The 26,674-nt window shown below is 46.7% G+C and overlaps 1 protein-coding gene across 1 annotated transcript in view; it reads left to right on the top strand.

The window, feature by feature from the left end:
• LOC115109576 (thromboxane-A synthase-like) overlaps positions 1-26,674 on the top strand; it is a 94,096-nt gene that overhangs the window by 47,939 nt on the left and 19,483 nt on the right. The window contains exons 6-10 of the mRNA XM_065009945.1: positions 320-436; positions 7,183-7,271; positions 7,484-7,632; positions 7,930-8,131; positions 13,172-13,455. Coding sequence (XP_064866017.1) covers positions 320-436; positions 7,183-7,271; positions 7,484-7,632; positions 7,930-8,131; positions 13,172-13,455 — 841 coding nt within the window. The remainder of the gene's footprint in view (positions 1-319; positions 437-7,182; positions 7,272-7,483; positions 7,633-7,929; positions 8,132-13,171; positions 13,456-26,674) is intronic.

The following is a 26,674-nucleotide window of genomic DNA, read 5'->3' as shown; positions in this document are numbered from 1 at the left end:
TCAGCCTATCAGAAGCATCTATGACATCATTTTCTGGAATTTTCCAAGCTGTTTAAAGGCACAGTCAACTTAGTGTATGTAAACTTCTGACCCACTGGAATTGTGATACAGTGAGTTATAAGTGAAGTAATCTGTCTGTAAACAATTGTTGCAAAAATGATGTCCTAACCGACTTGCCAAAACCATAGTTTGTTAACAATAAATTTGTGGAGTGTTTGAAAAACAAGTTTTAATGACTCCAACCGAAGTGTATGCAAACTTCCGACTTCAACTGTATATTCTTGTGTGCTTCAGATTCTCCCTCCTTTTCACTCTGTAGAGGATCCGGGCTGCCACTAAGCCCATGAGTGACTGTCTGCTGATGCTGAGGAACGAGCACTGGAAGAGAGTACGCAGCATCCTCACCCCCTCCTTCAGCGCAACCAAGATGAAAGAGGCAAGACAAGATGACCCCTTTCTTCACCCCTCCTCCTCTCTTCACCCCTCTCCTCTCTTCTTCTTTTCACCCCTCTCCTCTTCTTCTTTTCACCACTCTCCTCTCCTTCTCTCTTCACCCCTCTCCTCCTCTCTTCACCCCTCTCCTCTCCTTCTTTCTTCCCCCTCTCCTCTCCTTCTCTCTTCACCCCTCTCCTCTCCTTCTTTCTTCCCCCTCTCCTCTCCTCTCCTTCTCTCTTCACCCCTCTCCTCTCCTTCTCTCTTCACCCCTCTCCTCTCCTTCTCTCTTCACCCCTCTCCTCTCCTTCTCTCTTCACCCCACTTCTCTCATTCTTTCTTCCCTCCTCTCCTCTCCTTCTTTCTTCACTCCTCTCCTTCTTTCTTCACCCCTCTCCTCTCCTTCTCTCATCACCCCTCTCCTCGCCTTCTTTCTTCCCCCTCTCCTCTCCATCTTTCTTCACCCCTCTCCTCTCCTTCTTTCTTCCCCCTCTCCTCTCACCCCTCTCCTCTCCTTCTCTCTTCACCCCTCTCCTCTCCTTCTTTCTTCCCCCTCTCCTCTCTGTCTTTCTTCACCCCTCTCCTCTCCTTCTTTCTTCACCCCTCTCCTCTCCTTCTTTATTCACCCCTCTCCTCTCCTTCTTTCTTCACCCCTCTCCTCCTTCTTTCTTCACTCCTCCTCTCCTCATCTCTTCACCCCTCTCCTCTCTTCTTCTTTTCACCACTCTCCTCTCCTTCTCTCTTCACCCCTCTCCTCTCCTTCTCTCTTCACCCCTCTCCTCTCCTCTCCTTCTCTCTTCACCCCTCTGCTCTCCTTCTCTCTTCACCCCTCTCCTCTCACACCATATTCACTCCTCTCCTCTCCTTCTTTCTTCACCACTCTCCTCTCCTTCTCTCTTCCCCCTCTCTCTCCTTCTTTCTTCACCCCTCTCCTCTCACACCATGTTCACCCCTCTCCCCTCCTTCTTTCTTCACCCCTCTCCTCTCCTTCTCTCTTCAACCCCCTCCTCTCCTTCTCTCTTCACCCCTCTCCTCTCACACCATATTCACTCCTCTCCTCTCCTTCTTTCTTCACCACTCTCCTCTCCTTCTCTCTTCCCCCCTCTCCTCTCCTTCTTTCTTCACCCCTCTCCTCTCACACCATCTTCACCCCTCTCCCCTCCTTCTTTCTTCACCCCTCTCCTCTCACACCATCTTCACCCCTCTCCTCTCCTTCTTTCTTCACCCCTCTCCTCTCACACCATCTTCACCCCTCTCCTCTCCTTCTTCTTCACCCCTCTCCTCTCACACCATCTTCACCCTCTCCTCTCCTTCTTTCTTCACCCCTCTCCTCTCACACCATCTTCACCCAGCTCCTCTCCCCCTCTTCAATCTGCTGTTTGCATGGAACCAATACACATTTACTATGTAAATTATACAGGCACATGTATTACTACCTCTATATATACACACAATCACGAGCTGCAGGTAGCCTAGTGGTTAGAGCGTTGGGCAAGTAACCAGGAGGTTGCTGGATCGAAGCCCCGAGCTGACATGCCAAAAATCTGTCGGTCTACCGCTGAGCAAGCCTGTTAACCCACTGTTCCCTGGGTGCTGTGGATGTCGATTAAGGCAGCCCCCTGCACCTCTCTGATTCAGAGGGGTTGGGTTAAATGTGGGAAGACACATTTAAGTTGAATGCATTCAGTTGGACAACTGACTAGGTATCCCTGTTATATTTACATGGAACCCATACACCACATATTACTACCTCTATACATACACACACAATCACTCCCCACTCTGTTCTATCTACATGGAACCATACATATTCATAAACATCTATACAGCCATGCAGATTTCTACTGCATCAGGCCTTCAGTCGCAAGCTATCTTATCTCATCTTTTCATTTTTGTGGATGAACCAGAATCATTATCTTAATAGAAGTTGTCTCCATTTAGAGCCTGCCCAGCCCAACGATTGAAAATACGTTGTTGGTGTACAAATGTTCAAGAGAATCAGGGGACTTAAGGAATAGCACGGGAGATTGACGCCCGCAATTTAGTCGGAAAATGATAGCTCGTCTCCATTGAAGGCTTTCAAGCATTACATCTAATTAACGTCTGATAAACCAATGTGGTCTGCGTATCACTTTCCCTCTCCCTCTTTCCCTCTCTCCATCCCTCCCTCTCTCCCCATCTCCGCCCTCTGTGCCTCTCCCCCTCTCTCTCGCTGACTTCTGTGTATGGCCTGACATTATGATATTGTCATTAGAACAAACAGTGGTTCTTCTACCTTATAGTGTGGAACATAATTACCGGGGCCTGTTGGAACAGCATGTTTTATGTGATTGTTGAGTCCCCTCTACACTGATTGAGAGAGATTGGTGAACCAGCCTGCCTGCCTGCCTGCCTGCCTGCCTGCCTGCGACACCAGAGGCAGCAGCCATGAACAGACGTCAGGAGCTACTATTGAAATGATCCAACTGCTCTCAGAGTATTGCAAAGACCAACCAAACCAAAGACCCTTTATTCTCCAAGTAGCGTGTGTGTGCGTGTGTGTGCGTGTGTACATCACACAGTTTCACAGAACTATCAATATAAAAGAAAGAGAGAGCACCTCCTGTGCTGTATATGCATAAAGGTCATTGGTACATTGTGTGCCTGTAACTGACCGAGTGCAGGATCACACTGGATGACAAATAAGGCCAAGGCATAATGTAAAATAAACACACTAGAAGTGGAACAGTAGGCATGTAATTATCGTGTAGTAGGGTAGAGGTGGGTGGTCATTTAGCTGGACCGTTAATTGTGATTAGGGCTGTGATGGTATGTTTCCACGGCAACCACCAGCAGCAGGCCACTAAGGAAACCACACACACTCATCTTTCACGCTCCAGATACAGCTGGGTACGCTCGTCTGAAAACAAACTGTTAGTGGATAACCACTAAGGATAAAGTGTTTCAGGCTGAAAGTCAGTTATGACTGGTTTTGTGTTTACACATTGTCCCACGCAGGTCGCTTTCGTAAACGCTGAGTAATTCCTGCTGTAATTGGCCGTTTGGATTTGATTTGTTACTTGCAATCAGTCCCTCAATTCGAGCGTGTGCTCTGTGTGACTGACACTCAGTGTGTTTGTGTACACGTGGACTTTCTCTCACTTTCTCTGAGTGTGTGTGATTAATATTCTGTCAAAATAGTTCATAAAAGAAACAGGCTGGGAACTCAGTTAAGAACATCACGGAGATGCAGTTATTGCTTTCTGCGTTTGTATTTCGGGATCACACAATTCTCAATTAGTCAACATGTTTGTCTGACTCTGATGTGATGAAGCAAGGTTGGGTGTGTATAGTGTAGTAATAGTGCTGTGTTCTGAGCAGGGTTGTGTTCGCAATGTACGTAATTCCCTCATACACACAAACACATGTCCAGTTAATGAGTGGAGAGGAGACATGCTAATTATTGCACCCCCACACACACACACACGCACACACATACACACAGTCCTGCTCCAGAATTTACCATGGGAGAGTGAGACTGGCGGGAATATGAATCATTTACGAGAGCATAAACCATAAACCACCGACTTTACGATCGGCACCAAACAAACGCTCGGACAACTGGCGCTCCGAATTCAGTCACATTACCCAGATATGTTTTTAGCGATGTCTGTTTTAGTTTACTGCTGTTTACAATCATAACGCTCCAGTCTGTTTGCTGAGTGGACAGAACAGATGGAGAGAGAGGGAAAGCACACTGAGAGAAAGTGGTGGTGTGGATCAATATCTATCTGCTTCTGTCTGGAGAGGGACAGATATGCTGTGGCAGGATACACTGTTGAGGCTCGCTCTGTGATAAGAGGAAGCTGTTGGGTCTGTCTGTCTATCTATCCGTCTCTCTCTCTCTCTCTCTCTCCTTTTTCTTGTGTGCATGTGTCTGTGTCTGTTTGTTAGTGTGTGTGTGTGTGTCTGTTTGTTTGTTTGTGTGTGTGTGTGTGTGTGTGTTTGTGTGTGTTTTCCGCGCGCTGTAGTCTGGCTATGTTTGACTGACCAGTAGCCCCTGCGTATCCTCTCAGCTGGCAGAGCCTTGGGATATAGATTTTCATTTGAGCCACCCTGCCCCTGTAGAGGGGGAGGATACTGCTCCTGTCATAACCTATCAGGCTGCTCGTGCTTCTTCATCTGTCCTCCCTCTCTCAGCTCCAGACCCCAGTACCCTCTCCTCAGACTGACCAGCCTTAGGCCTCATCTTATGTTGGCATATACACTCAGTGGCAGGTTTATTAGGTATGCTGTTCATGAAAATGGTTGAGTCATGTGGCCGTGGCTTGCTATATGATGCAGGCAGACAGGCATCGAGGCATTCAGTTACTTGATTGAACGTTAGAATGGGCAAAACGAGTGACCTAAGCGACTTTGAGCGTGGTATGATCGTCGGTGCCAGGCACCCCGGTTCCGGTATCTGAGAAACGTCCGGCCTCCTAGGCTTTTCACACACGACAGTGTCTAAGGTTTATTGAGAATGGTGCGACAAATCAAAAACATCCAGTCAGCGGCAGTCTTAGGGGCGAAAACAGTTCATTGGTGAGAGGTCAAAGGAGAAGGGCAAGAATCGTGCAAGCTAACAGGCAGGTCACAAACAGAAAATAATGCCGCAGTACAACAGTGGTGTGCAGTACGGCATCTCGGAACGCACAACTCACTGGTCCTTGTCACAGATGGGCTATTGCAGCAGACGACCACGCTGGGTTCCACTCCTATCAGCTAAAATCAAGAAGGAGTGGCAACGTTCGAGCAACGTTTCCACGCCCCGAAGAATTCAGGTTGTTTTGGAGACAAAGGGAGTTCCTACATGGTACTAGATGGGTGTACTTAATATGCCCCAGTCTTAGCCCCATTCCCATTCCCCAGCCAGTCTATGATGATAAGGCTGGGGCTAACACTAGTCTAAGTCTAAATTTGTGACAAGGGCTGTGGCAAGTCACAACCATAGACTTAGACTAGTGTTAGCCCCAGTCTCTAGCCTTATCATCATAGACTGGTCAATTTTACTTTATTTTTACATGGAAGCTTATATAAGCTTATACTGGTCTTAGCCCCCTCTAAAGCCTAATCATTAGACTGGTCTTATTAGCAGTCACAACCTTATCCTGTGACTAGGGTTAGCCCTGTCCCCCGCATCCAACCTCAGCCTTATCCTAATCTTTATGAATTGTAGTTTATTGTAACGTTATATTAACTTACAGTGTAGACTATGCTCAGTATTATCACATTGATGCCAATGACAGTAGCCCTGCATGTCACAGTCGTGTAACAGCTTCGGTCACAGCTCATTGTACCCATAATGCTACAGCATGTTTATCCATTAGCATCTCCTCTCGTGTAAGGATCTCATTTCCCATTTGATCCCAGAGTGTATTGATCGCTGGGGAGGAGATGAGGAGATGGCGAGGGTAGATAGGGGAGATGTGTAAACGTTGTCTAGATTTCTCCGCGTCTCTCTCTCTCTCTCTCTCTCTCTCTCTCTCTCTCTCTCTCTCTCTGTGCCCTCACTCCTGCTCCTCCTCATCCCCAAATCTTCCGTCAGAGCTTAGTGGCTCCTCTGCTTCCTCCGGCCCTGTTTGGCCGTTCCTCTGAGGACTGTGTGCGTGTGCTGTCTGAGGATAGAAAGATAGTGCTAATGGCTGCTGCTCCCTGATCACAGGTCCTGTGTAGGGAGACGGAGCAGAGAGACCGACCTAGGGTAGAGCCTCTCTCTCTCTCTCTCTCTCTCTCTGCTGTACTGGCTGTAGAGAAAGGAAAGGTGAAAGCGAGCAAGATATGAAGAGAGAGAGGGAGACGGCACAGTCCAGAATATTCTGGACCCCTGACACTCAGCAGTGAGACCTGAGGTTCAGAGGGTGTTTCAGCATTTTTTTTCTCATTTTCCTTCAGCAAATATTCCATGCCACTGGACATAGCTGTCCTTCCTCTCTGTTTTCCAATATGTGTTAGTGTCCTCGTTTTCTTTGATAAGAAGAGACTAGGGAGTTGACCTGAGGATTTGTTTTTTTTAAATATTTTTTCATTTGAGACATGTTGCTACTGCAGTATAACTCTGTCTGCCCTGGAGAAGTTATGGTCGAGAGTATTCTTGAGATCTGCCTCTCTCAGTCCCGCATTGTAACACAGCAATCACCATGCTCAGAAGAGCTCTTCCCTTAATGAATAAATGAATTAATTAGATATCTGTTTGATCCATCATCATCAGGGTTCTTTTCCCCTTGGTAATGACCTCTGTAATGGCAATGACTTTAATAGGATTTTAATTGATTCAGGTCCTCTCTTTGCCTCAGGGTGTCCTCACACACACACAAACACATACACTTTTCTGAGAGGGGCTGGAGGTGAGGAGGAGAGGAGTGGGCACCACACACACGGCAGCAGTGTCTCCTCCTGTACTGTACTTATGACCAGGACTGATTCACGCACGTGGGACCAACATTCACCCCTGATTCCATCTCGCACATTTGTCAGATGAGTCTGGGTTTAAAGTGGGTTTTTTTGTACAAGAAAATATGAAAAGGGGATCATTTGTTGTATCTATATTCATATGATATCTTGCAGCGAATTTTTTGGGGGGTGGCCCCAACAGAGACTTGATCCGGGGTCCAAATGACTGTCAACCAAAGACCTTAGTCGTTACTCTAAGATGTCCAAACGTCTTCACATGGTCCCTAGGTCTTAAGTTAATGTTATGTTAGATGAGTATATGTTTCTGTCTCGGTGCAGATGGGTCCTCTGATCAACATGACCACGGACACCCTGCTCACCAACCTGCTTGGACATGTCCAGTCTGCAGAGAGCTTTGACATTCACAGGTATTGTAACTACAGTACCCTTCCCTCTCATGGGGTTCATTATAAGGATCGTTCATTCATGAGGCTATACAATTGTTATCGTGTATTTTTCCAAACAAACACAACTCAAACGTCTACAACCAGTGGTTTATAATGTATTATCATTGTATAAGGTCTATATAATATCCTCCACATACCGTATTGTGTTGACTGGGTTAGTTCTCTCTCCTCAGGTGTTTTGGCTGTTTCACCATGGACGTGATAGCTAGCGTGGCCTTTGGCATCCAGGTGGACTCTCAGAAGGACCCAGATGACCCATTTGTTCACCACGCCTGGAAGTTCTTCTCTTTCTCCTTCTTCAGACCCATCATGTTCGTCTTCAGTGAGTACTGTGGAGCCCTGCCTTAATCCAACTAAATCATCATAGGCTTAGAAATAGTGTCTAGAAAACAACTGTACTACTAGCAACAATTATCAAAATGAAAGAGAGAAAGATTTTATGTTTTTAATGTAATCATTATCACACTATTTCTCACAATTTACAATTTTGGACTCAATATACAGTATATATTACAAGGGGCATGTCCACTTAACATATACTGTATTGCATTCCCTAGATGCTGCCGTAAGTGGACTGACACAGATGGTATTTTGTTGGTTCTTCTCTTGCTGTCTACAGTTGCTTTCCCATTCCTGGCTCCACTGGCCCGGGTCATCCCCAACAAGAGGAGAGATGAGATGAACAACTTCTTCGTCAACTGTATCCAGAAGATCATCAGACAGAGAGATGAGCAGCCTGTTGAAGAAGTACAGTGTGTTACTGAGCTGGAAAAACTTCTGCTCCTTTATAAAAGATGGGAATGGTATGAAGGACTCTTTTTGTCTCTCTTCCTTTCTCTTCTCTGTTCTTGATCTTTGAATGTGTGTGTGTGTGTGCGTGCACTCTCATGTTTATTTCACCTTTATTTAGACAGGTAAGTTAGTTAAGAACAAATTTTATTTACAATGATGACCTGTGAAACACATCAATAACCAACACATCCATAAACAACACATTAATTAACAACAATTGTGCGTGTGTGCTCCCGTGTGTGTGCGTGTGTGTGTGTGTGTGTGCGGCGGCGAGACTTCCTGCAGCTGATGCTGGACACGCGCAGCACCAAGGAATGTGTCTCTCTTGAACACTTTGATGTGGTGAACCATGCTGATGAACTGGCCCACACACACCACTCCGGGGAACAAGGAAATGGTGGCGCCGGCAGCCTGAGTCGCCCAACGGTCCTGGGGCATGGTCCTAGGGCTCAGGTCAGTTGAAACTGGAACAGCAGCATGGCCAGGTGGACTGGGGACAGCAAGGAGTCATCATGTCAGGTAGTCCTGGGGCATGGTCCTAGGGCTCAGGTCCTCCGAGAGAGAGAAAGAAAGAGAGAAGGAGAGAATTAGAGAACGCACACTTAGATTCACACAGGACACCGAATAGGACAGGAGAAATACTCCAGATATAACAAACTGACCCCAGCCCCCCGACACATAAACTACTGCAGCATAAATAATGGAGGCTGAGACAGGAGGGGTCAGGAGACACTGTGGCCCCATCCGAGGACACCCCCGGACAGGGCCAAACAGGAAGGATATAACCCCACCCACTTTGCCAAAGCACAGCCCCCACACCACTAGAGGGATATCTTCAACCACCAACTTACCATCCTGAGACAAGGCTGAGTATAGCCCACAAAGATCTCCGCCACGGCACAACCCAAGGGGGGGAGGCGCCAACCCAGACAGGATGACCACAACAGTGAATCAACCCACTCAGGTGACGCACCCCCTCCACGGACGGCATGAGAGAGCCCCAGTAAGCCAGTGACTCAGCCCCTGTAATAGGGTTAGAGGCAGAGAATCCCAGTGGAAAGAGGGGAACCGGCCAGGCAGAGACAGCAAGGGCGGTTCGTTGCTCCAGAGCCTTTCCGTTCACCTTCCCACTCCTGGGCCAGACTACACTCAATCATATGACCCTTAGAAATTCTAGGGACAATTAGGAGGCCTGCGTCTTGTGACCGTAACGTACGTGTAGGTATGTACGGCAGGACCAAATCAGAGAGATAGGTAGGAGCAAGCCCATGTAATGCTTTGTAGGTTAGCAGTAAAACCTTGAAATCAGCCCTTGCTTTGACAGGAAGCCAGTGTAGAGAGGCTAGCACTGGAGTAATATGATCAAATTTTTTGGTTCTAGTCAGGATTCTAGCAGCCGTATTTAGCACTAACTGAAGTTTATTTAGTGCTTTATCCGGGTAGCCGGAAAATAGAGCATTGCAGTAGTCTAACCTAGAAGTGACAAAAGCATGGATACATTTTTCTGCATCATTTTTGGACAGAAAGTTTCTGATTTTTGCAATGTTACGTAGATGGAAAAAAGCTGTCCTCGAAATGGTCTTGATATGTTCTTCAAAAGAGAGATCAGGGTCCGGAGTAACGCCGAGGTCCTTCACAGTTTTATTTGAGACGACTGTACAACCATTAAGATTAATTGTCAGATTCAACAGAAGATCTCTTTGTTTCTTGGGACCTAGAACAAGCATCTCTGTTTTGTCCGAGTTTAATAGTAGAAAGTTTGCAGCCATCCACTTCCTTATGTCTGAAACACATGCTTCTAGCGAGGGCAATTTTGGGGCTTCACCATGTTTCATTGAAATGTACAGCTGTGTGTCATCCGCATAGCAGTGAAAGTTTACATTATGTTTTCGAATAACATCCCCAAGAGGTAAAATATATAGTGAAAACAATAGTGGTCCTAAAACGGAACCTTGAGGAACACCGAAATTTACAGTTGATTTGTCAGAGGACAAACCATTCACAGAGACAAACTGATATCTTTACGACAGATAAGATCTAAACCAGGCCAGAACATGTCCGTGTAGACCAATTTGGGTTTCCAATCTCTCCAAAAGAATGTGGTGATCGATGGTATCAAAAGCAGTACTAAGGTCTCGGATCACGAGGACAGATGCAGAGCCTCGGTCCGATGCCATTAAAATGTCATTTACCACCTTCACAAGTGCCGTCTCAGTGCTATGATGGGGTCTAAAACCAGACTGAAGCATTTCGTATACATTGTTTGTCTTCAGGAAGGCAGTGAGTTGCCTTCTCTAAAATGTTTGAGAGGAATGGAAGATTCGATATAGGCCGATAGTTTTTAGATAGATATTCCCACAGACCAGTTTTGCCCTAACTAAAAATGCCCCTTTGATATTAATTTAGAATCCGCCAATCCTCTAAATATTTTTACATATACTGGAGACCTACCGTAGGTGACATGAGTCTCACTAGTGTTGAGTAATGTGCTGTTAATTAGATCTACTACTGTACAAGGACATTTTATGGATCTGACTGTATTTTCATTTAGAGATTCTAGTAAAGAAATGTGTGTGTAGAGGGGGAACATTCTTCACCATTTCTCTTAGCATTTTGTACAAATGTGTGATTAGCCTACCAGTTGGTGTAAGTGTAATATTCATTCTCTTGAGAAGAATTTTGCTCTTCACTATCACAATATAAACAAAACGTTCAAATGCATTCATGAATTAAATCGCTTTAGTCGACACATATATAACCGTAGAATATGTTTGCAGATCAGAGGGCCATCAACTGAAACAGACCAATGAAGCATTGGAAAAACCCTGAGGGTTTCATATTCATCGAATGAATTAAGCTACATTTCGGGAAATCAATCCCATATATTATGTTCTTACAAAAAAAGGTTTCAAATTCTCTAGTACAGACAATATTGAAGAATGCTTTTCAAAGATGCTCTCTAGTGGTCAAACTAGCACTAACTAGCATTAGTGGCAACAATGGCTGACAATTAAATAAGGTGCCATAGAATTATGTGCTGCAGTATGACGCGACTTTTACAGGAAGAACCACTGTATCATGCTGAAACATGAGGTAATGGCGGCGGATGAAAGGCACAACAATGGGCCTCAGGATCTCGTCACGGTATCTCTATACATTCAAATTGCCATTGATAAAATACAATTGTGTTCGTTGTCCATGGCTTATGCCTGCCCATACCATAACCCCAACGCCACCATGGGACTGTCACACCCCGATCTGTTTCACCTGTCCTTGTGATTGTCCCCCCCCCCTCCAGGTGTCACCAATCTTCCTTATTACCCTCAGTGTATTTATACCAGTGTTCTCTGTTTGTCTGTCGCCAGTTCGTCTTGTCTTGCCAAGTCAACCAGCGTTTTTCCAAGCTCCTGTTTTTCCTAGTCTCTCTTTTCGAGTCCTCCCGGTTCTGACCTTTTGCCTACCATGACACTGAGCCCGCCTGCCTTACCATTCTGCCTGCCCCTGACCTCGAGCCTGCCTGCCCCCCTGTACCGTTTGGCCCCTCATTGTTCAATTAATATCAGAGACTCGAACCATCTGCCTCCTGTGTCTGCATCTGGGTCTCACCTTGTGTCGTTATAGAGACACTCTGTTCACAATGTTGACATCAGCAAACCGCTTACCCACACGATGCCATGCACGGTACAGTTGAAACCGGGATTCATCTGTGAAGACCACACTTGTCCAACGTGCCAGTGGTCATCGAAGGTGAGCATTTGCCCACTGAAATTGGTTATGACGCCGAACTGCAGTCAGGTCAAGACCCTGGTGAGGACGACAAGCACGCAGATGAGCTTCCCTGAGATGGTTTCTTCGGTTGTGCAAATCCACAGTTTCATCAGCTGTCCAGGTGGCTGATCTCAGACGATCCCACAGGTGAAGACGCCGGATGTGGAGGTCCTGGGCTGGGTTTGTGGTTGTAAGGCCGGTTGGACGTACTGCAACATTCTCTGGCAACAGCTCTGGTGGACATTCCTGCAGTCAGTATGCCAATTGCACGCTCCTTCAAAACTTGAGACATTGGTGACATTGTGTTTTGTGAAAAAACTGCACATTTTGGAGTGGCCTTTTATTGTCCCCAGCACAAGGTGCACCTGTATAATGATAATGCTATTTAATCAGCTTGTTGATATGCCACACCTGTCAGGTGGATGGCTTTTCTTGGCAAGGAGAAATGCTCACTAGCAGGGATGTACAGTAAACCAATTTGTGCATACATTTTTTGAGAAATAAGCTTTTTGTGGATATGTAACATTTCTGGGATCTTTTATTCCAGCTCATGAAACATGGGACCAACATTTTACATGTTGCCTTTATATTTTTGTTTAGCGCAGAAAACATGCTATTTAAGTACAATGACCATAATCCATTGCGTGCCTACTTGTCCAGTCTGTGTGTTTCTTTTACGCCTGCTAGTTTAGTGTGGGGCAGACAGAGGGAAAGAAGAGACAGAACAATACAAGATCGAGAGGGATAGAGCAGTTGATTGATAGTTTGTGTTCAGCAGTCATAAAGGTATGCCTTATTTACATTAAAGAACTACTAAAATAGTGATTTTGTCAGACAGCATAGGCAGCAGCTCTATAGAGATGAGATGATGACTTGGAATGAACAACTGAAATATTATATTAAAGTAAAATGAATCAATTATGATTCATAAGTGATAAGCAGTAATGGGAGATCACTACCATCATGGGACTTTGATTAATTGTTTTATTCCGTGTTGTTACAGCATTCAACCCACATAATGCAGAGGTCATTTAATGTAAAAAGCAAATAAATCTAAACCGAACTTGATAACTGTGATACATTTTTCAGAATCGAACCGAAACTAAACCAACCTAAAAAAAGCACTAATCTCTCAGCACTACTTCCTGAATTAACAATTGAAATGGAATTGACTACAACTCTGTAAACATGGGATTCAGCAGGTTTACAGAGTTGCGTACAGTCATTTTGCAGGGGTTGATGACTGAGAGACCCAGTCCCATATAAACTCCACCTCAATTGTAAGTCCATCTCTGCTGCAGGCCAGTATGCCACGCTGCAGGCCAGTATGCCACGCTGCAGGCCAGTATGCCACTCTGCAGGCCAATATGCCACGCTGCAGGCCAGTATGCCAAGCTGCAGGCCAGTATGCCACTCTGCAGGCCAGTATGCCACTCTGCAGGCCAGTATGCCACGCTGCAGGCCAGTATGCCACGCTGCAGGCCAGTATGCCACGCTGCAGGCCAGTATGCCACGCTGCAGGCCAGTATGCCACGCTGCAGGCCAGTATGCCACGCTGCAGGCCAGTATGCCACGCTGCAGGCCAGTATGCCACGCTGCAGGCCAGCTGTGGTGATGAGTGTGAAAGACAGACAGTGATCGGACCTGGCTGGAACAAAAATAAATCAGAGAGACTGGATTGGATAGGGGGGTGGGGGGCAAAGAGGGAGGGGTGGGTTGGCATTTTTCAGATTGAGGATTTTCAATCTGTTTCTCTGGGGTCACAACAGCCTGCGGTTTGACTTGCGCTGTCACTCTATTGTGAGATAAAAACCCAGACAACAGCCAATATTTTGCTGCATTCATTTTGGATGCAAACCTATCTTTGTCTGGTAGATGAAGCTGGGGGTTGCAGGACAAATGGGGCGCACACCAGAGTATGTGAGAACGGAGTTGAGCAGTCGGAAATCCTGCGCTCGGCTCTGGCACTCCATGTCCTTTCCAACCGCTCTGCGCAATAAAAACACGCAAAAACACGCTCCATATTCGCTCCATTCATTAATTGAACCAACACCCATGTGTTTTTGACACTACCTGGAACTACCATTTGGTTTTGAAGTTTGACACCAAACCATATGATTTGAATGAAAAGTATTATAATAAACATGAAAAGGTGAATGCAATAAGTGTTTATCATTTCAAATAGGCTACATGTCATATTAAACATCATATAAACACTAAATAGGTCAGGAGCCAGACAGGGAGACTAAAACTAATGATTTAGGCTATATTATTTCTATTATTTCAAGGCTATAGCTTACAAAGAAATACATTGTGAAGCATTTGCGAGTGTGACACAATAGGCTGGTAGGGACATAAAGCACTCATCTTTTAAACAACATGTTGTTGTATTAAATCATTATAGTCTATACATTGCGCATATAGGCTGTGGCTTACATAGAATTAAATACAAATTAAACAAAAAATGCCTTATTTTAGAAACACGAGTTTGGCCAGTCTGTGGGTTCAGGCTCATGCGATGGTTCCTGGAGAGCAGGTCAGCAGTGGAGAATATCCTCTCCACACCTGCAGAGCCACTGGGGATGATAAACACTCTTTATGCCACTCTTGCTGGCTGGGCAGGGATGCATTTTGTTCTCTATAGGTAGGCCTGAAGGTTTTTAGGCAAAATAACCCAATCAAAATGGAAAGTTCCTTGAAAGAATATGCCAGACCTATTGGACCAAAATCAACTGGCCTATTGTATAGATAATAGAACAAAAATGAATGAAACTTTTCAGAGATCTGATTTTTAGTTTGTAAATACTTTGCTACAATGACACACTAAGTTATCTACCCACCTCGTTCCTTTCTTTTAGCATGTGCACATAGTAAGTACGCCATCATGCTTTCGGGATATGTGTCTTTTCAGGTTCCACAATGATTATTTAGTTGTGGATATTACATCACTGCACTCCCTCTCTTGCTATTGGTCCTCATCTTTGTAAGTGACCTTGATTTAGCACCTGTGTGTTCTATCAGTTTCTTTATGAAACGATTTAGCTAAAGCAAGGGGCTATAGATAGCAGAACACAAGTAGACTACAAATGCATGCTGGGACGGGCATGCCCTGATCTCGTGAAGTGAGCGCTATTGGAGTGAAATTGGAACGGGCGAGAAGGCCGACGCTCCAGCCTTTTGGAATCTCGATCTGCGCTCCAGTCAATTAGGCACATTCCTCACTCCAGCTCCACTCTGCTCACATACTCAGACGCATACACACATACACATACACATACATACACACATACATACACACATACACATACACACACACATACATACATACACACATACATACACACATAAACATACACATACATACACACATACACATACATACACATACATACACACATAAACATACACATACATACACATACATACACACATACACATACATACACACATACATATACATACACACATACATATACACATACATACACACATACATACACACATACATACACATACACGTACATACACACATACATACACACATACACACACACATACACGTACATACACACATACATACACACATACACATACATACACACATACACACACACATACACGTACATACACACATACACACATACACATACAGTGGGGCAAAAAAGTGTTTAGTCAGCCACCAATTGTGCAAGTTCTCCCACTTAAAAAGATGAGAGAGGCCTGTAATTTTCATCATAGGTACACTTCAACTATGACAGACAAAATGAGAAAAAAAATCCAGAAAATCACATTGTAGGATTTCCAAATTAATTAATTATTAAACAAGCAAGATTTCTGGCTCTCACAGACCTGTAACTTCTTCTTTAAGAGGCTCCTCTGTCCTCCACTCGTTAGCTGTATTAATGGCACCTGTTTGAACTTGTTATCAGTATAATAGACACCTGTCCACAACCTCAAACAGTCACACTCCAAACTCCACTATGGCCAAGACCAAAAAGCTGTCAAAGGACACCAGAAACTAAATTGTAGACGTGCACCAGGCTGGGAAGACTGAATCTGCAATAGGTAGGCAGCTTGGTTTGAATAAATCAACTGTGGGAGCAATTATTAGGAAATGGAAGACATACAAGACCACTGATAATCTCCCTCGATCTGGGGCTCCACGCAAGATCTCACCACGTGGAGCCAAAATGATCACAAGAACGGTGAGCAGAAATCCCAGAACCACACGGGGGGACCTAGTGAATGACCTGCAGAGAGCTGGGACCAAAGTGGGAGAATGTCATATGGTCAGATGAAACCAAAATATAACATTTTGGTAAAAACTCAACTCGTCATGTTTGGAGGACAAAGAATGCTGAGTTGCATCCAAAGAACACCATACCTACTGTGAAGCATGGGGGTGGAAACATCATGCTTTGGGGCTGTTTTTCTGCAAAGGGACCAGGACGACTGATCCATGTAAAGGAAAGAATGAATGGGGCCATGTATCGTGAGATTTTGAGTGAAAACCTCCTTCCTTCAGCAAGGGCATTGAAGATGAAACGTGGCTGGGTCTTTCAGCATGTCAATGATCCCAAACACACCGCCCGGGCAATGAAGGAGTGGCTTCGTAAGAAGCATTTCAAGGTCCTGGAGTGGCCTAGCCAGTCTCCAGATCTCAACCCCATAGAAAATCTTTGGAGGGAGTTGAAAGTCCGTGTTGCCCAGCAACAGCTCCAAAACATCACTACTCTAGAGGAGATCTGCATGGAGGAATGGGCCAAAATACCAGCAACAGTGTGTGAAAACCTTGTGAAGACTTACAGGAAACGTTTGACCTCTGTCATTGCCAACAAAGGGTATATAACAAAGTATTGAGATAAACTTTTGTTATTGACCAAATACTTATTTTCCACCATAATTTGCAAATAAATAAATTAAAAATCCTACAATGTGATTTTCTGGATTTTTTTTTCTCATTTTGTCTGTCATAGTTGAAGTGTACCTATGATGAAAATTACAGGCCTACACATATATACATACACACATACATGTACATACACACATATACACACATACACACATACATAGAAACAAGAAGATTCAGAGGTTGCTTATTGTTTGTTTCATTTCACTCTGCATCCCTTCTGTCTATGAGTCTCCAAGAAGCTCCAGCGTCTGTGTCTTCCGGCCTTAACAAAGTGCCCCATTAAATAACCACCCCTGCTGCTGTCACAGCTATGATCAACTCTGCAGCTCTAATATGGAACACATAAACAGTTAGACGGGGAGTGGAGGCTCTTACAAGGCCATGTGTGCGTCGAAAATGGCACCCTATGTCCTAGGGTCCATAAGACCGTGGTCAAAGTAGTGCACTATATAGAGAATGGGGTGCAATTTCAGACGCAGCCATGACCTTGTTAGATCCTCTACTCCCCCATCTCCTTCTGCTTCTTAATACCCGGACCAAGGCCTGAACAGCGGAGAACAGAGTGGAGCAGGCAGCAGACTGGAAGACAGGATCAAACGCACACGGAGGAGGAGATCTCTGTGACTGGAGCATCTGGAGTCAGACACTCTTTCATCTCATCTTCCCTCGTCCGGCACTGTGCCGATACGCTGCTCTCTGCTCTGTAATGCTTAATCCTTCAACTCACAAGGGAAGAAGTGTCTCCAGAGAGAGCTTGCAGTGTAAACCAACTGACTCTGCCCGTTCTGCTTCCTGGGATTTACTTCCTGATCAAAATGCATCAGTGCATATATAACATTGCTCACTTTTTTTTGTATCTTCTTGGTGTTGGGGTCAATCTGATGTGATATACAGTATATTTGTTTATTAACTCATTGCCTTTTTTCTGCAGTGGACTTTTATCGATTCATACTCTGACTTGCCTCTGATATAGAGCAATGGTTTGGATGTTGTGAATAGAAGCCTACTGAGCAGCCTTCGAGGCAGCATGTAACATTAGATGTTGTTACAAGGCACCGCAACAAGGTCTGGTATTTACTGTTATATAATGAAGGAGATGAGATGAAGAGTATTGTCTGTTGATCGGACTGGATATAATTTGTCCTAGTGGTAGTTTTAATGATAGGCAACACCACTGATAACTGTTTAAAATATATATATATATATATATATATATATATATATATATATATATATTTCACCTTTATTTAACCAGGTAGGCAAGTTGAGAACAAGTTCTCATTTACAATTGTGACCTGGCCAAGATAAAGCAAAGCAGTTTGACGCATACAACAACACAGAGTTACACATGGAGTAAAACAAACATACAGTCAATAACACAATGTGAGCAAATGAGGTGAGATAAGGAGGTAAAGGCAAAAAAAAAGGCCATGGTGGCGAAGTAAATACAATATAGCAAGTAAAACACTGGAATGGTAGATTTTCAGTGGAAGACTGTTCAAAGTAGACATAGAAATAATGGGGTGCAAAGGAGCAAAAATAAATAAATAAATACAGTAGGGGAAGAGGTAGTTGTTTGGGCTAAATTATAGATGGGCTATGTGCAGGTGCAGTAATCTGTGAGCTGCTCTGTCAGCTGGTGCTTAAAGCTAGTGAGGGAGACCAGTGTTTCCAGTTTCAGAGATTTTTGCAGTTCGTTCCAGTCATTGGCATCAGAGACCTGGAAGGAGAGGCGGCCAAAGGAGTAATTGGTTTTGGGGGTGACCAGAGAGATATACCTGCTGGAGCGTGTGCTACAGGTGGGTGCTGCTATGGTGACCAGCGAGCTGAGATAAGGGGGGACTTTACCTAGCAGGGTCTTGTAGATGACCTGGAGCCAGTGGGTTTGGCGACGAGTATGAGGCGAGGGCCAGCCAACGAGAGCATACAGGTCGCAGTGGTGGGTAGTATATGGGGTGTTGGTGACAAAATGGATGGCACTGTGATAGACTGCATCCAATTTATTGAGTAGGGTATTGGAGGCTACGTTGTAAATTACATTGCCGAAGTTGGAGGCAGTTGGAGTTGTATGGCATTGAAGCTCGTCTGGAGGGTTGTTAAGACAGTGTTAAGACAGTGTCCAAAGAAGGGCCAGAAGTATACAGAATGGTATCGTCTGCGTAGAGGTGGATCAGAGACTCACAAGCAGCAAGAGCGACATCATTGATGTATACAGAGAAGAGATTCAGCCCAAGAATTGAACCCTGTGGCACCCCCATAGAGATTGCCAGAGGCCCGGACAACAGGCCCTCCGATTTGACACACTGAACTCTATCAGAGAAGTAGTTGGTGAACCAGGCAAGGCAATCATTTGAGAAACCAAGGCTATCGAGTCTGCCGATGAGGATGTGGTGATTGACAGAATTGAAAGCCTTGGCCAGGTCAATGAATACGGCTGCACAGTATTGTTTCTTATCGATGGCGGTTAAGATATCGTTTAGGACCTTGAGCGTGGCTGAGGTGCACCCATGACCAGCTCTGAAACCAGATTGCATAGCGGAGAAGGTGCGGTGGGATTCGAAATGGTCGGTAATCTGTTTGTTGACTTGGCTTTCGAAGACCTTAGAAAGGCAGGTTAGGATAGATATAGGTCTGTAGCAGTTTGGGTCTAGAGTGTCTCCTTTGAAGAGGGGGATGACCGCAGCTGCTTTCCAATCTTTAGGAATCTCAGATGACACGAAAGAGAAGTTGAACAGGCTAGTAATAGGGGTTGCAACCATTTTGGCAGATATTTTTAGAAAGAAATTGTCCAGATTGTCTAGCCCGGCTGATTTGTAGGGGTCCAGATTTTGCAGCTCTTTCAGAACATCAGCTGACTGGATTTGGGAGAAGGACAAATGGGGAAGGCTTGGGCGAGTTGCTGTGTGGGGTGCAGTGCTGTTGACCGGGGTAGGGGTAGCCAGGTGGAAAGCATGGCCAGCCGTAGAAAAATGCATATTGAAATTCTCAGTTATAGTGGATTTATCGGTGGTGACAGAGTTTCCTATCCTCAGTGCAGTGGGCAGCTGGGAAGAGGTGTTCTTATTCTCCATGGACTTTACAGTGTCCCAGAACTTTTTTGAGTTTTTGTTGTAGGAAGCAAATTTCTGCTTGAAAAAGCTAGCCTTGGGTTTTCTAACTGCCTGTGTATATTGGTTTCTAACTTTCCTGAAGAGTTGCATATCACGGGGGCTGTTCAATGCTAATGCAGACCGCCATAGGATGTTTTTGTGTTGGTTAAGGGCAGTCAGGTCTGGAGAGAACCAAGGGCTATATCTGTCCCTGGTTCTTCATTTCTTGAATGGGGCATGCGTATTTAAGATGATGAGGAAGGCATTTGAAAAAAAAAACAGGCATCCTCTACTGACGGAATGAGGTCAATATCCTTCCAGGATACCCGGGCCAGGTCGATTAGAAGGGCCTGCTCGCATGTCCCAGTTTAGGTCACCTAGCAGCACGAGCTCTGAAGATAGATGGGGGGAAATCAGTTCACGTATGGTGTCCAGAGCACAGCTGGGGGCAGAGGGTGGTCTATAGCAGGCTGCAACGGTGAGAGACTTGTTTTTCGAAGTAGAAGTTCAAATTGTTTGGGTACAGACCTGGATAGTAGGACAGAACTCTGCAGGCTATCTCTGCTGTAGATTGCAACACCGCCCCCTTTGGTCGTTCTATCTTGTCTGAAAATGTTGTAGTTAGGGATGGAGATTTCAGAGTTCTTGGTGGTCTTCCTAAGCCAGTACTCAGGCACGGCTAGGACATCCAGGTTGGCAGAGTGTGCTAAAGCAGTGAATAAAACAAACTTAGGGAGAAGGCTTCTAATGTTAACATGCATGAGACCAAAGCTATTACGGTTACAGAAGTCATCAAAAGAGAGCCTGGGGAATCGGAGTGGAGCTAGGCACTGCAGGGCCTGGATTCACCTCTACATCACCAGAGGAACAGAGGAGAAGTAGGATAAGGGTACGGCTAAAAGCTATGAGAATTGGTCGTCTAGGACGTCTGGAACAGAGAGTAAAAGGAGGTTTCTGGGGGCGATAAAATAGCTTTAAGGTATAATGTACAGACAAAGGTATGGTAGGATGTGAATACAGTGGAGGTAAACCTAGGCATTGAATGATGATGAGAGAGATATTGTCTCTAGAAACATCATTGAAACCAGGTGATGTCATTGCATGTGTGGGTGGTGGAACTGAAAGGTTGGATAAGGTATAATGAGCAGGGCTAGAGGCTCTACAGTGAAATAAGCCAATAAACACCAACCAGAACAGCAATGGACAAGGCATATTTACATTAAGGAGAGGCATGCTTAGTCGAGTGATCATAAGGGTCCAGTGAATAGTGAGGTTGGTTGCGGTCACGGCGATTCAGACAGCTAGCCGGGCCATCGGTAGCAAGGATGGAGGTCTGTTTTTAGCCACCTCGTGCGTTTCCGTCGGTAGGATTAGTGGGGTTCCGTGTGGTAGAGGGGACCAATCGAATTGGCAAAATAGATATAGTGACCCAAGAAAATTGTCCAGTGGACCTATTCAGATAGCAGCCGATAAGAGAGCTAACGATTAGCGGGCCGCAGATGGGCTTTCAGGTAACGTCGTGACGGAAGGGCCAGTTGGATGATTCCCTCGGGCAGATAACGTCGGTAGTCCAGTTGTGAAGGCCCGGTGGGGCTCCGCGTCGGCAGTAAAACAGGTTCGGATAGGTGATTGTAGCCCAGGAGTGGCTGATGGAACTCTTCAGCTGGCTAGCTCCGGAATAATTGATATTTGCTCCGGGACCGACGTAAGCCAATAGTCACTCGGATAGCAGCTAGCTAGCTCCAATATCCAGGTGTAAAAGTCCAGAGCTTGCGGTAGAAATCCGGGCATAGGGAGAGAAAATAGGTCCGGTATGCTCTGGTCTGAGTCGCGTTGTACAAAACTTGCGATAGCTTTTCGAGCTAAAGGATAGCTGATGACCGCTATCCTTTAGCTCGTCAGCTGAATACTAACGTTAGCAGTGTTGTCAACACTACTCTGCATTGCAGCATTTTGAAAGTCCTCAGATATTGTATAAGACCCTGGACTCTAGACTTAACCCACCTACCTCAAAATATGACTCAGTCCTGAACCTTTCTAAGGAGTCTGAATGGGATATGTCAGTAGTAGGTTTTCAGAAAACTCTACAAAAAAAACAAAGACTAATGTTACGTAGGACATTCCCTGTAGAGTGCTAGCTGTATGCCTAGCTTGCTGGTGAGGGCCATTGGTGATTTCAACAGTCTGAGCAACTTTTCGAGTCTTTGACGCAGGGAACTTGATTGGATACACACAGCAATACCTGTGTACATAAACGTGTTTATACACGCTGAGAAAAAAGGGTTATTCTGCTGGCCCCATAGGAAAACCCTGTTTGGTTCCAGGTCGAACGCTTTAGGGTTCCGTGTAGAACCCTCTGTAGAAAGGGAATAGGGTGTCTGGAACCAAAAAGGTTCCACCTGCAACCAAAAAGGGTTCTTCAAATGGTTCTCCTATGGGGACAGGCAAAGAACCCAAAGAAGGTTCTTTTTTGTTATTTTTTTCTAAGAGTGTAGGCCAGCTGGGTGTCCATTTTATCAGACGTCTGGCTGCTGACTGGGTCGCTCTTTCTCTCTGCTCCTGCAGGGCTTCAGAGCTCATCACAGCTACCTCAACCCACTGCCTTTCTTTCAGCACTGTGAAAGAGACTGACTGTGGTTTTGTTAACCTACTCATACAGGCTTGTTCACTCCTGAAAGCTTTTTCAATGTCAGTCAGTCATCTCAGATCCATGGTATTGCAAAGCCACACACATTGAAAAGAGCCACACTATTTCATTCCTTCAAGTAATCTGCAGCCCCTCCTGGTCTAATCTGCAGCCCATCCTGGTCTAATCTGCAGCCCCTCCTGGTCTAATCTGAAGTCATTGCCAAAACTTTGACGTTCCATCGATTGTAATTCTTGTTCAGTAATTGACTGTAATTCTTGTTCTCATTCACAAGCACGTTCTGTGGATGACGTTTTTAGCCATGATTAATCTCACGCATGTTTAGTGTGTGGCAGTAGGAGTTGGCAGCAGGTGGGCTACGACAGCCTAGCATCCAGCAGAGACACGCTGTGTTCAGGCGGGCTGCGACAGCCTAGCCTCCAGCAGAGACACGCTGTGTTCAGGAGGGCTACGACAGCCTAGCATCCAGCAGAGACACGCTGTGTTCAGGAGGGCTACGGCAGCCTAGCCTCCAGCAGAGACACGCTGTGTTCAGGCGGGCTACGACAGCCTAGCCTCCAGCAGAGACACGCTGTGTTCAGGCGGGCTACGACAGCCTAGCCTCCAGCAGAGACACGGTGTGTTCAGGTGGGCTATGACAGCCTAGCCTCCAGCAGAGACACGCTGTGTTCAGGCGGGCTACGACAGCCTAGCCTCCAGCAGAGACACTCTGTGTTCAGGCGGGCTACGACAGCTTAGCCTCCAGCAGAGACACGCTGTGCTCAGGCGGGCTACGACAGCCTAGCCTCCAGCAGAGACACGCTGTGTTCAGGCGGGCTACGACAGCCTAGCCTCCAGCAGAGACACGCTGTGTTCAGGCGGGCTACGACAGCCTAGCCTCCAGCAGAGACACGCTGTGTTCAGGCGGGCGACGGCAGCCTAGCCTCCAGCAGAGACACGCTGTGTTCAGGCGGGCGACGGCAGCCTAGCCTCCAGCAGAGACACGCTGTGTTCAGGCGGGCTACGACAGCCTAGCCTCCAGCAGAGACACGCTGTGTTCAGGCGGGCTACGACAGCCTAGCCTCCAGCAGAGACACGCTGTGTTCAGGCGGGCTACGACAGCCTAGCCTCCAGCAGAGACACGCTGTGTTCAGGCGGGCTACGACAGCCTAGCCTCCAGCAGAGACACGCTGTGTTCAGGCGGGCTGCGACAGCCTAGCCTCCAGGAGAGACATGCTGTGTTCAGGCGGGCTACGACAGCCTAGCCTCCAGCAGAGACACGCTGTGTTCAGGCGGGCGACGGCAGCCTAGCCTCCAGCAGAGACACGCTGTGTTCAGGCGGGCTACGACAGCCTAGCCTCCAGCAGAGACAAGCTGTGTTCAGGCGGGCTACGACAGCCTAGCCTCCAGCAGAGACACGCTGTGTTCAGGCGGGCTACGACAGCCTAGCCTCCAGCAGAGACACGCTGTGTTCAGGCGGGCTGCGACAGCCTAGCCTCCAGCAGAGACATGCTGTGTTCAGGCGGGCTACGACAGCCTAGCCTCCAGCAGAGACATGCTGTGTTCAGGCGGGCTACGACAGCCTAGCCTCCAGCAGAGACACGCTGTGTTCAGGCGGGCTACGACAGCCTAGCCTCCAGCAGAGACACGCTGTGTTCAGGCGGGCTGCGACAGCCTAGCCTCCAGCAGAGACACGCTGTGTTCAGGCGGGCTACGACAGCCTAGCCTCCAGCAGAGACACGCTGTGTTCAGGCGGGCGACGGCAGCCTAGCCTCCAGCAGAGACACGCTGTGTTCAGGCGGGCTGCGACAGCCTAGCCTCCAGCAGAGACATGCTGTGTTCAGGCGGGCTACGACAGCCTAGCCTCCAGCAGAGACACGCTGTGTTCAGGCGGGCTACGACAGCCTAGCCTCCAGCAGAGACACGCTGTGTTCAGGCGGGCTGCGACAGCCTAGCCTCCAGCAGAGACATGCTGTGTTCAGGCGGGCTACGACAGCCTAGCCTCCAGCAGAGACATGCTGTGTTCAGGCGGGCTACGGCAGCCCAGCCTCCAGCAGAGACACGCTGTGTTCAGGCGGGCTACGACAGCCTAGCCTCCAGCAGAGACACGCTGTGTTCAGGCGGGCTGAGACAGCCTAGCCTCCAGCAGAGACATGCTGTGTTCAGGCGGGCTACGACAGCCTAGCCTCCAGCAGAGACACACTGTGTTCAGGCGGGCGACGGCAGCCTAGCCTCCAGCAGAGACACGCTGTGTTCAGGCGGGCTGCGACAGCCTAGCCTCCAGCAGAGACATGCTGTGTTCAGGCGGGCTACGACAGCCTAGCCTCCAGCAGAGATACGCTGTGTTCAGGCGGGCTACGACAGCCTAGCCTCCAGCAGAGATACGCTGTGTTCAGGCGGGCTGCGACAGCCTAGCCTCCAGCAGAGACATGCTGTGTTCAGGCGGGCTACGACAGCCTAGCCTCCAGCAGAGACACGCTGTGTTCAGGCGGGCTACGACAGCCTAGCCTTCAGCAGAGATACGCTGTGTTCTGTGAAAGCTAGCCGGCGGTGACTCCACCATCTCACCTCACTCTCTTTCTGAGAAGAGCCATCCCCGTGTGGTGTCTTCTGACTGTACCACTCAGGCTAGAGCAGTCAAACATGCAAATGTGTCTCTCTCTCTCTCTCTCTCTCTCCCGCTGACGGGCTTGGTTCATTCTAGTTAATTCTATTTCTTTGGTGTTAACATAGCTTTGGGTTGACATGGATGGGTTAGCATTGCAGCTGTTTTGACCAGCTAATGAATGTTCCTCTCTCTCTCTCTACCGCTGTGTCAATGTCCATAGGGGGTCCTCTCATTAATTTGTGATTATCTCCCTAAATAACAGAATGAGTTGAAGCAAGGCCTATAATGACTCATGCAGAAGATGTTAAGACGGAAAAGGGGGAGAGACCGGCACTTCTTAAATGACATGTTTCAGCCTGGGCAGCCCCTGCTGTGTTATGCTGCTTCCACATTGTCTGTCTGTTGGCAGAGTGCTTCAGGGAGGAGGGGGGATTAGAGGGAGAGAGGAAGAGAGAAGGAGAGAGAGAGAGAGAGAGAAAGGGAAAGGGATTGAGTGTGCAAAGAGAGGGTACATAGTTCATTGTGGAGATGGAGGAGAAGGAGAGAGAGAGGGTGCAGGGTTCAGTGTTTACTGTGGCAGTACAATAGAGAGCTTGTCATCTATTGTTTAAGTTACAGATAAAAGGTTATAAGTTCTGGAGCTAGTCTCTATAGATGTTGCAGAGGTAAGGGCTGCCTGCCATAAAGAAGTGAGAGCTGCTGTAAGCCTATGGCATGATGCCAGGCCTGGCAGGGGGAGCAGGAGGCTTTGGGCTTTCTCTGAACCTCTGCCCACAGCTCAGGTCAAAGGTCAAAACATCACTCATGCTGAAATGTGAACTCATTTGGCACAAACTCTATTGTGCATCGCTCAGACATAGGCTACAGGCCGATTTCTGGGGGGTTATTCTTCATAACGAGCAGGGAGAGAAACCACAAGAAAGAGACAGAGAAACTGTGAGAGACATATAGAGAGAGACAGATGGAGAAAAGCAGTGAGAGAGAGCGAGAGAGAGGTAGTTGCCAATGCTCCTTGACACACAGCACACATTAAGCAGCCGGCTGGTCCCTTTGTATTCATTGGTGGACACCTTTGCAACGGAAAAACGAAAACAAGTGCTAGGTAGTCCCTCCTCATTTCAGCCTGTTTTCTTCTGTTAACCTCAGGGTTCCCAAGGCGTTCTGAAATACATGATAAACACTGCATCATATGGTTCAAATATCCCCTACTTATGTCTCTCATCTTATTGCCGATGTTAAACATATGTATCCAGCCCAACAGCAGAGAAACTCATTCCAGAATAATTATATCTATTTCTTTTAGTTGTGCACGAAAATAAAATCGTCATCCCTCAGAAATGATATAACCCGATATTGACACATGATCGTCACAAGGCTACGAGAACAACACTGGGGGCAGTTAAAGCAGCAGTGATCCAATTTGATCTGTTTGCGGTTCCAAGGCTGCTCCCACATAAATGTCTCGCTTTCCGAATGGGAAATCATTAGTACTCTCTCTAACAAGTCAGGGGTCTTTACAGTGCCTGCGAACTACAGTGTACTGATAATACGTTTCCTTTTGGTAGAGTC

The sequence above is a fragment of the Oncorhynchus nerka genome, linkage group LG25 (genome assembly GCF_034236695.1).
Source record: "Oncorhynchus nerka isolate Pitt River linkage group LG25, Oner_Uvic_2.0, whole genome shotgun sequence".
Lineage (NCBI taxonomy): Eukaryota > Metazoa > Chordata > Actinopteri > Salmoniformes > Salmonidae > Oncorhynchus > Oncorhynchus nerka.
This window is presented reverse-complemented; position numbering and strand designations above follow the sequence as displayed.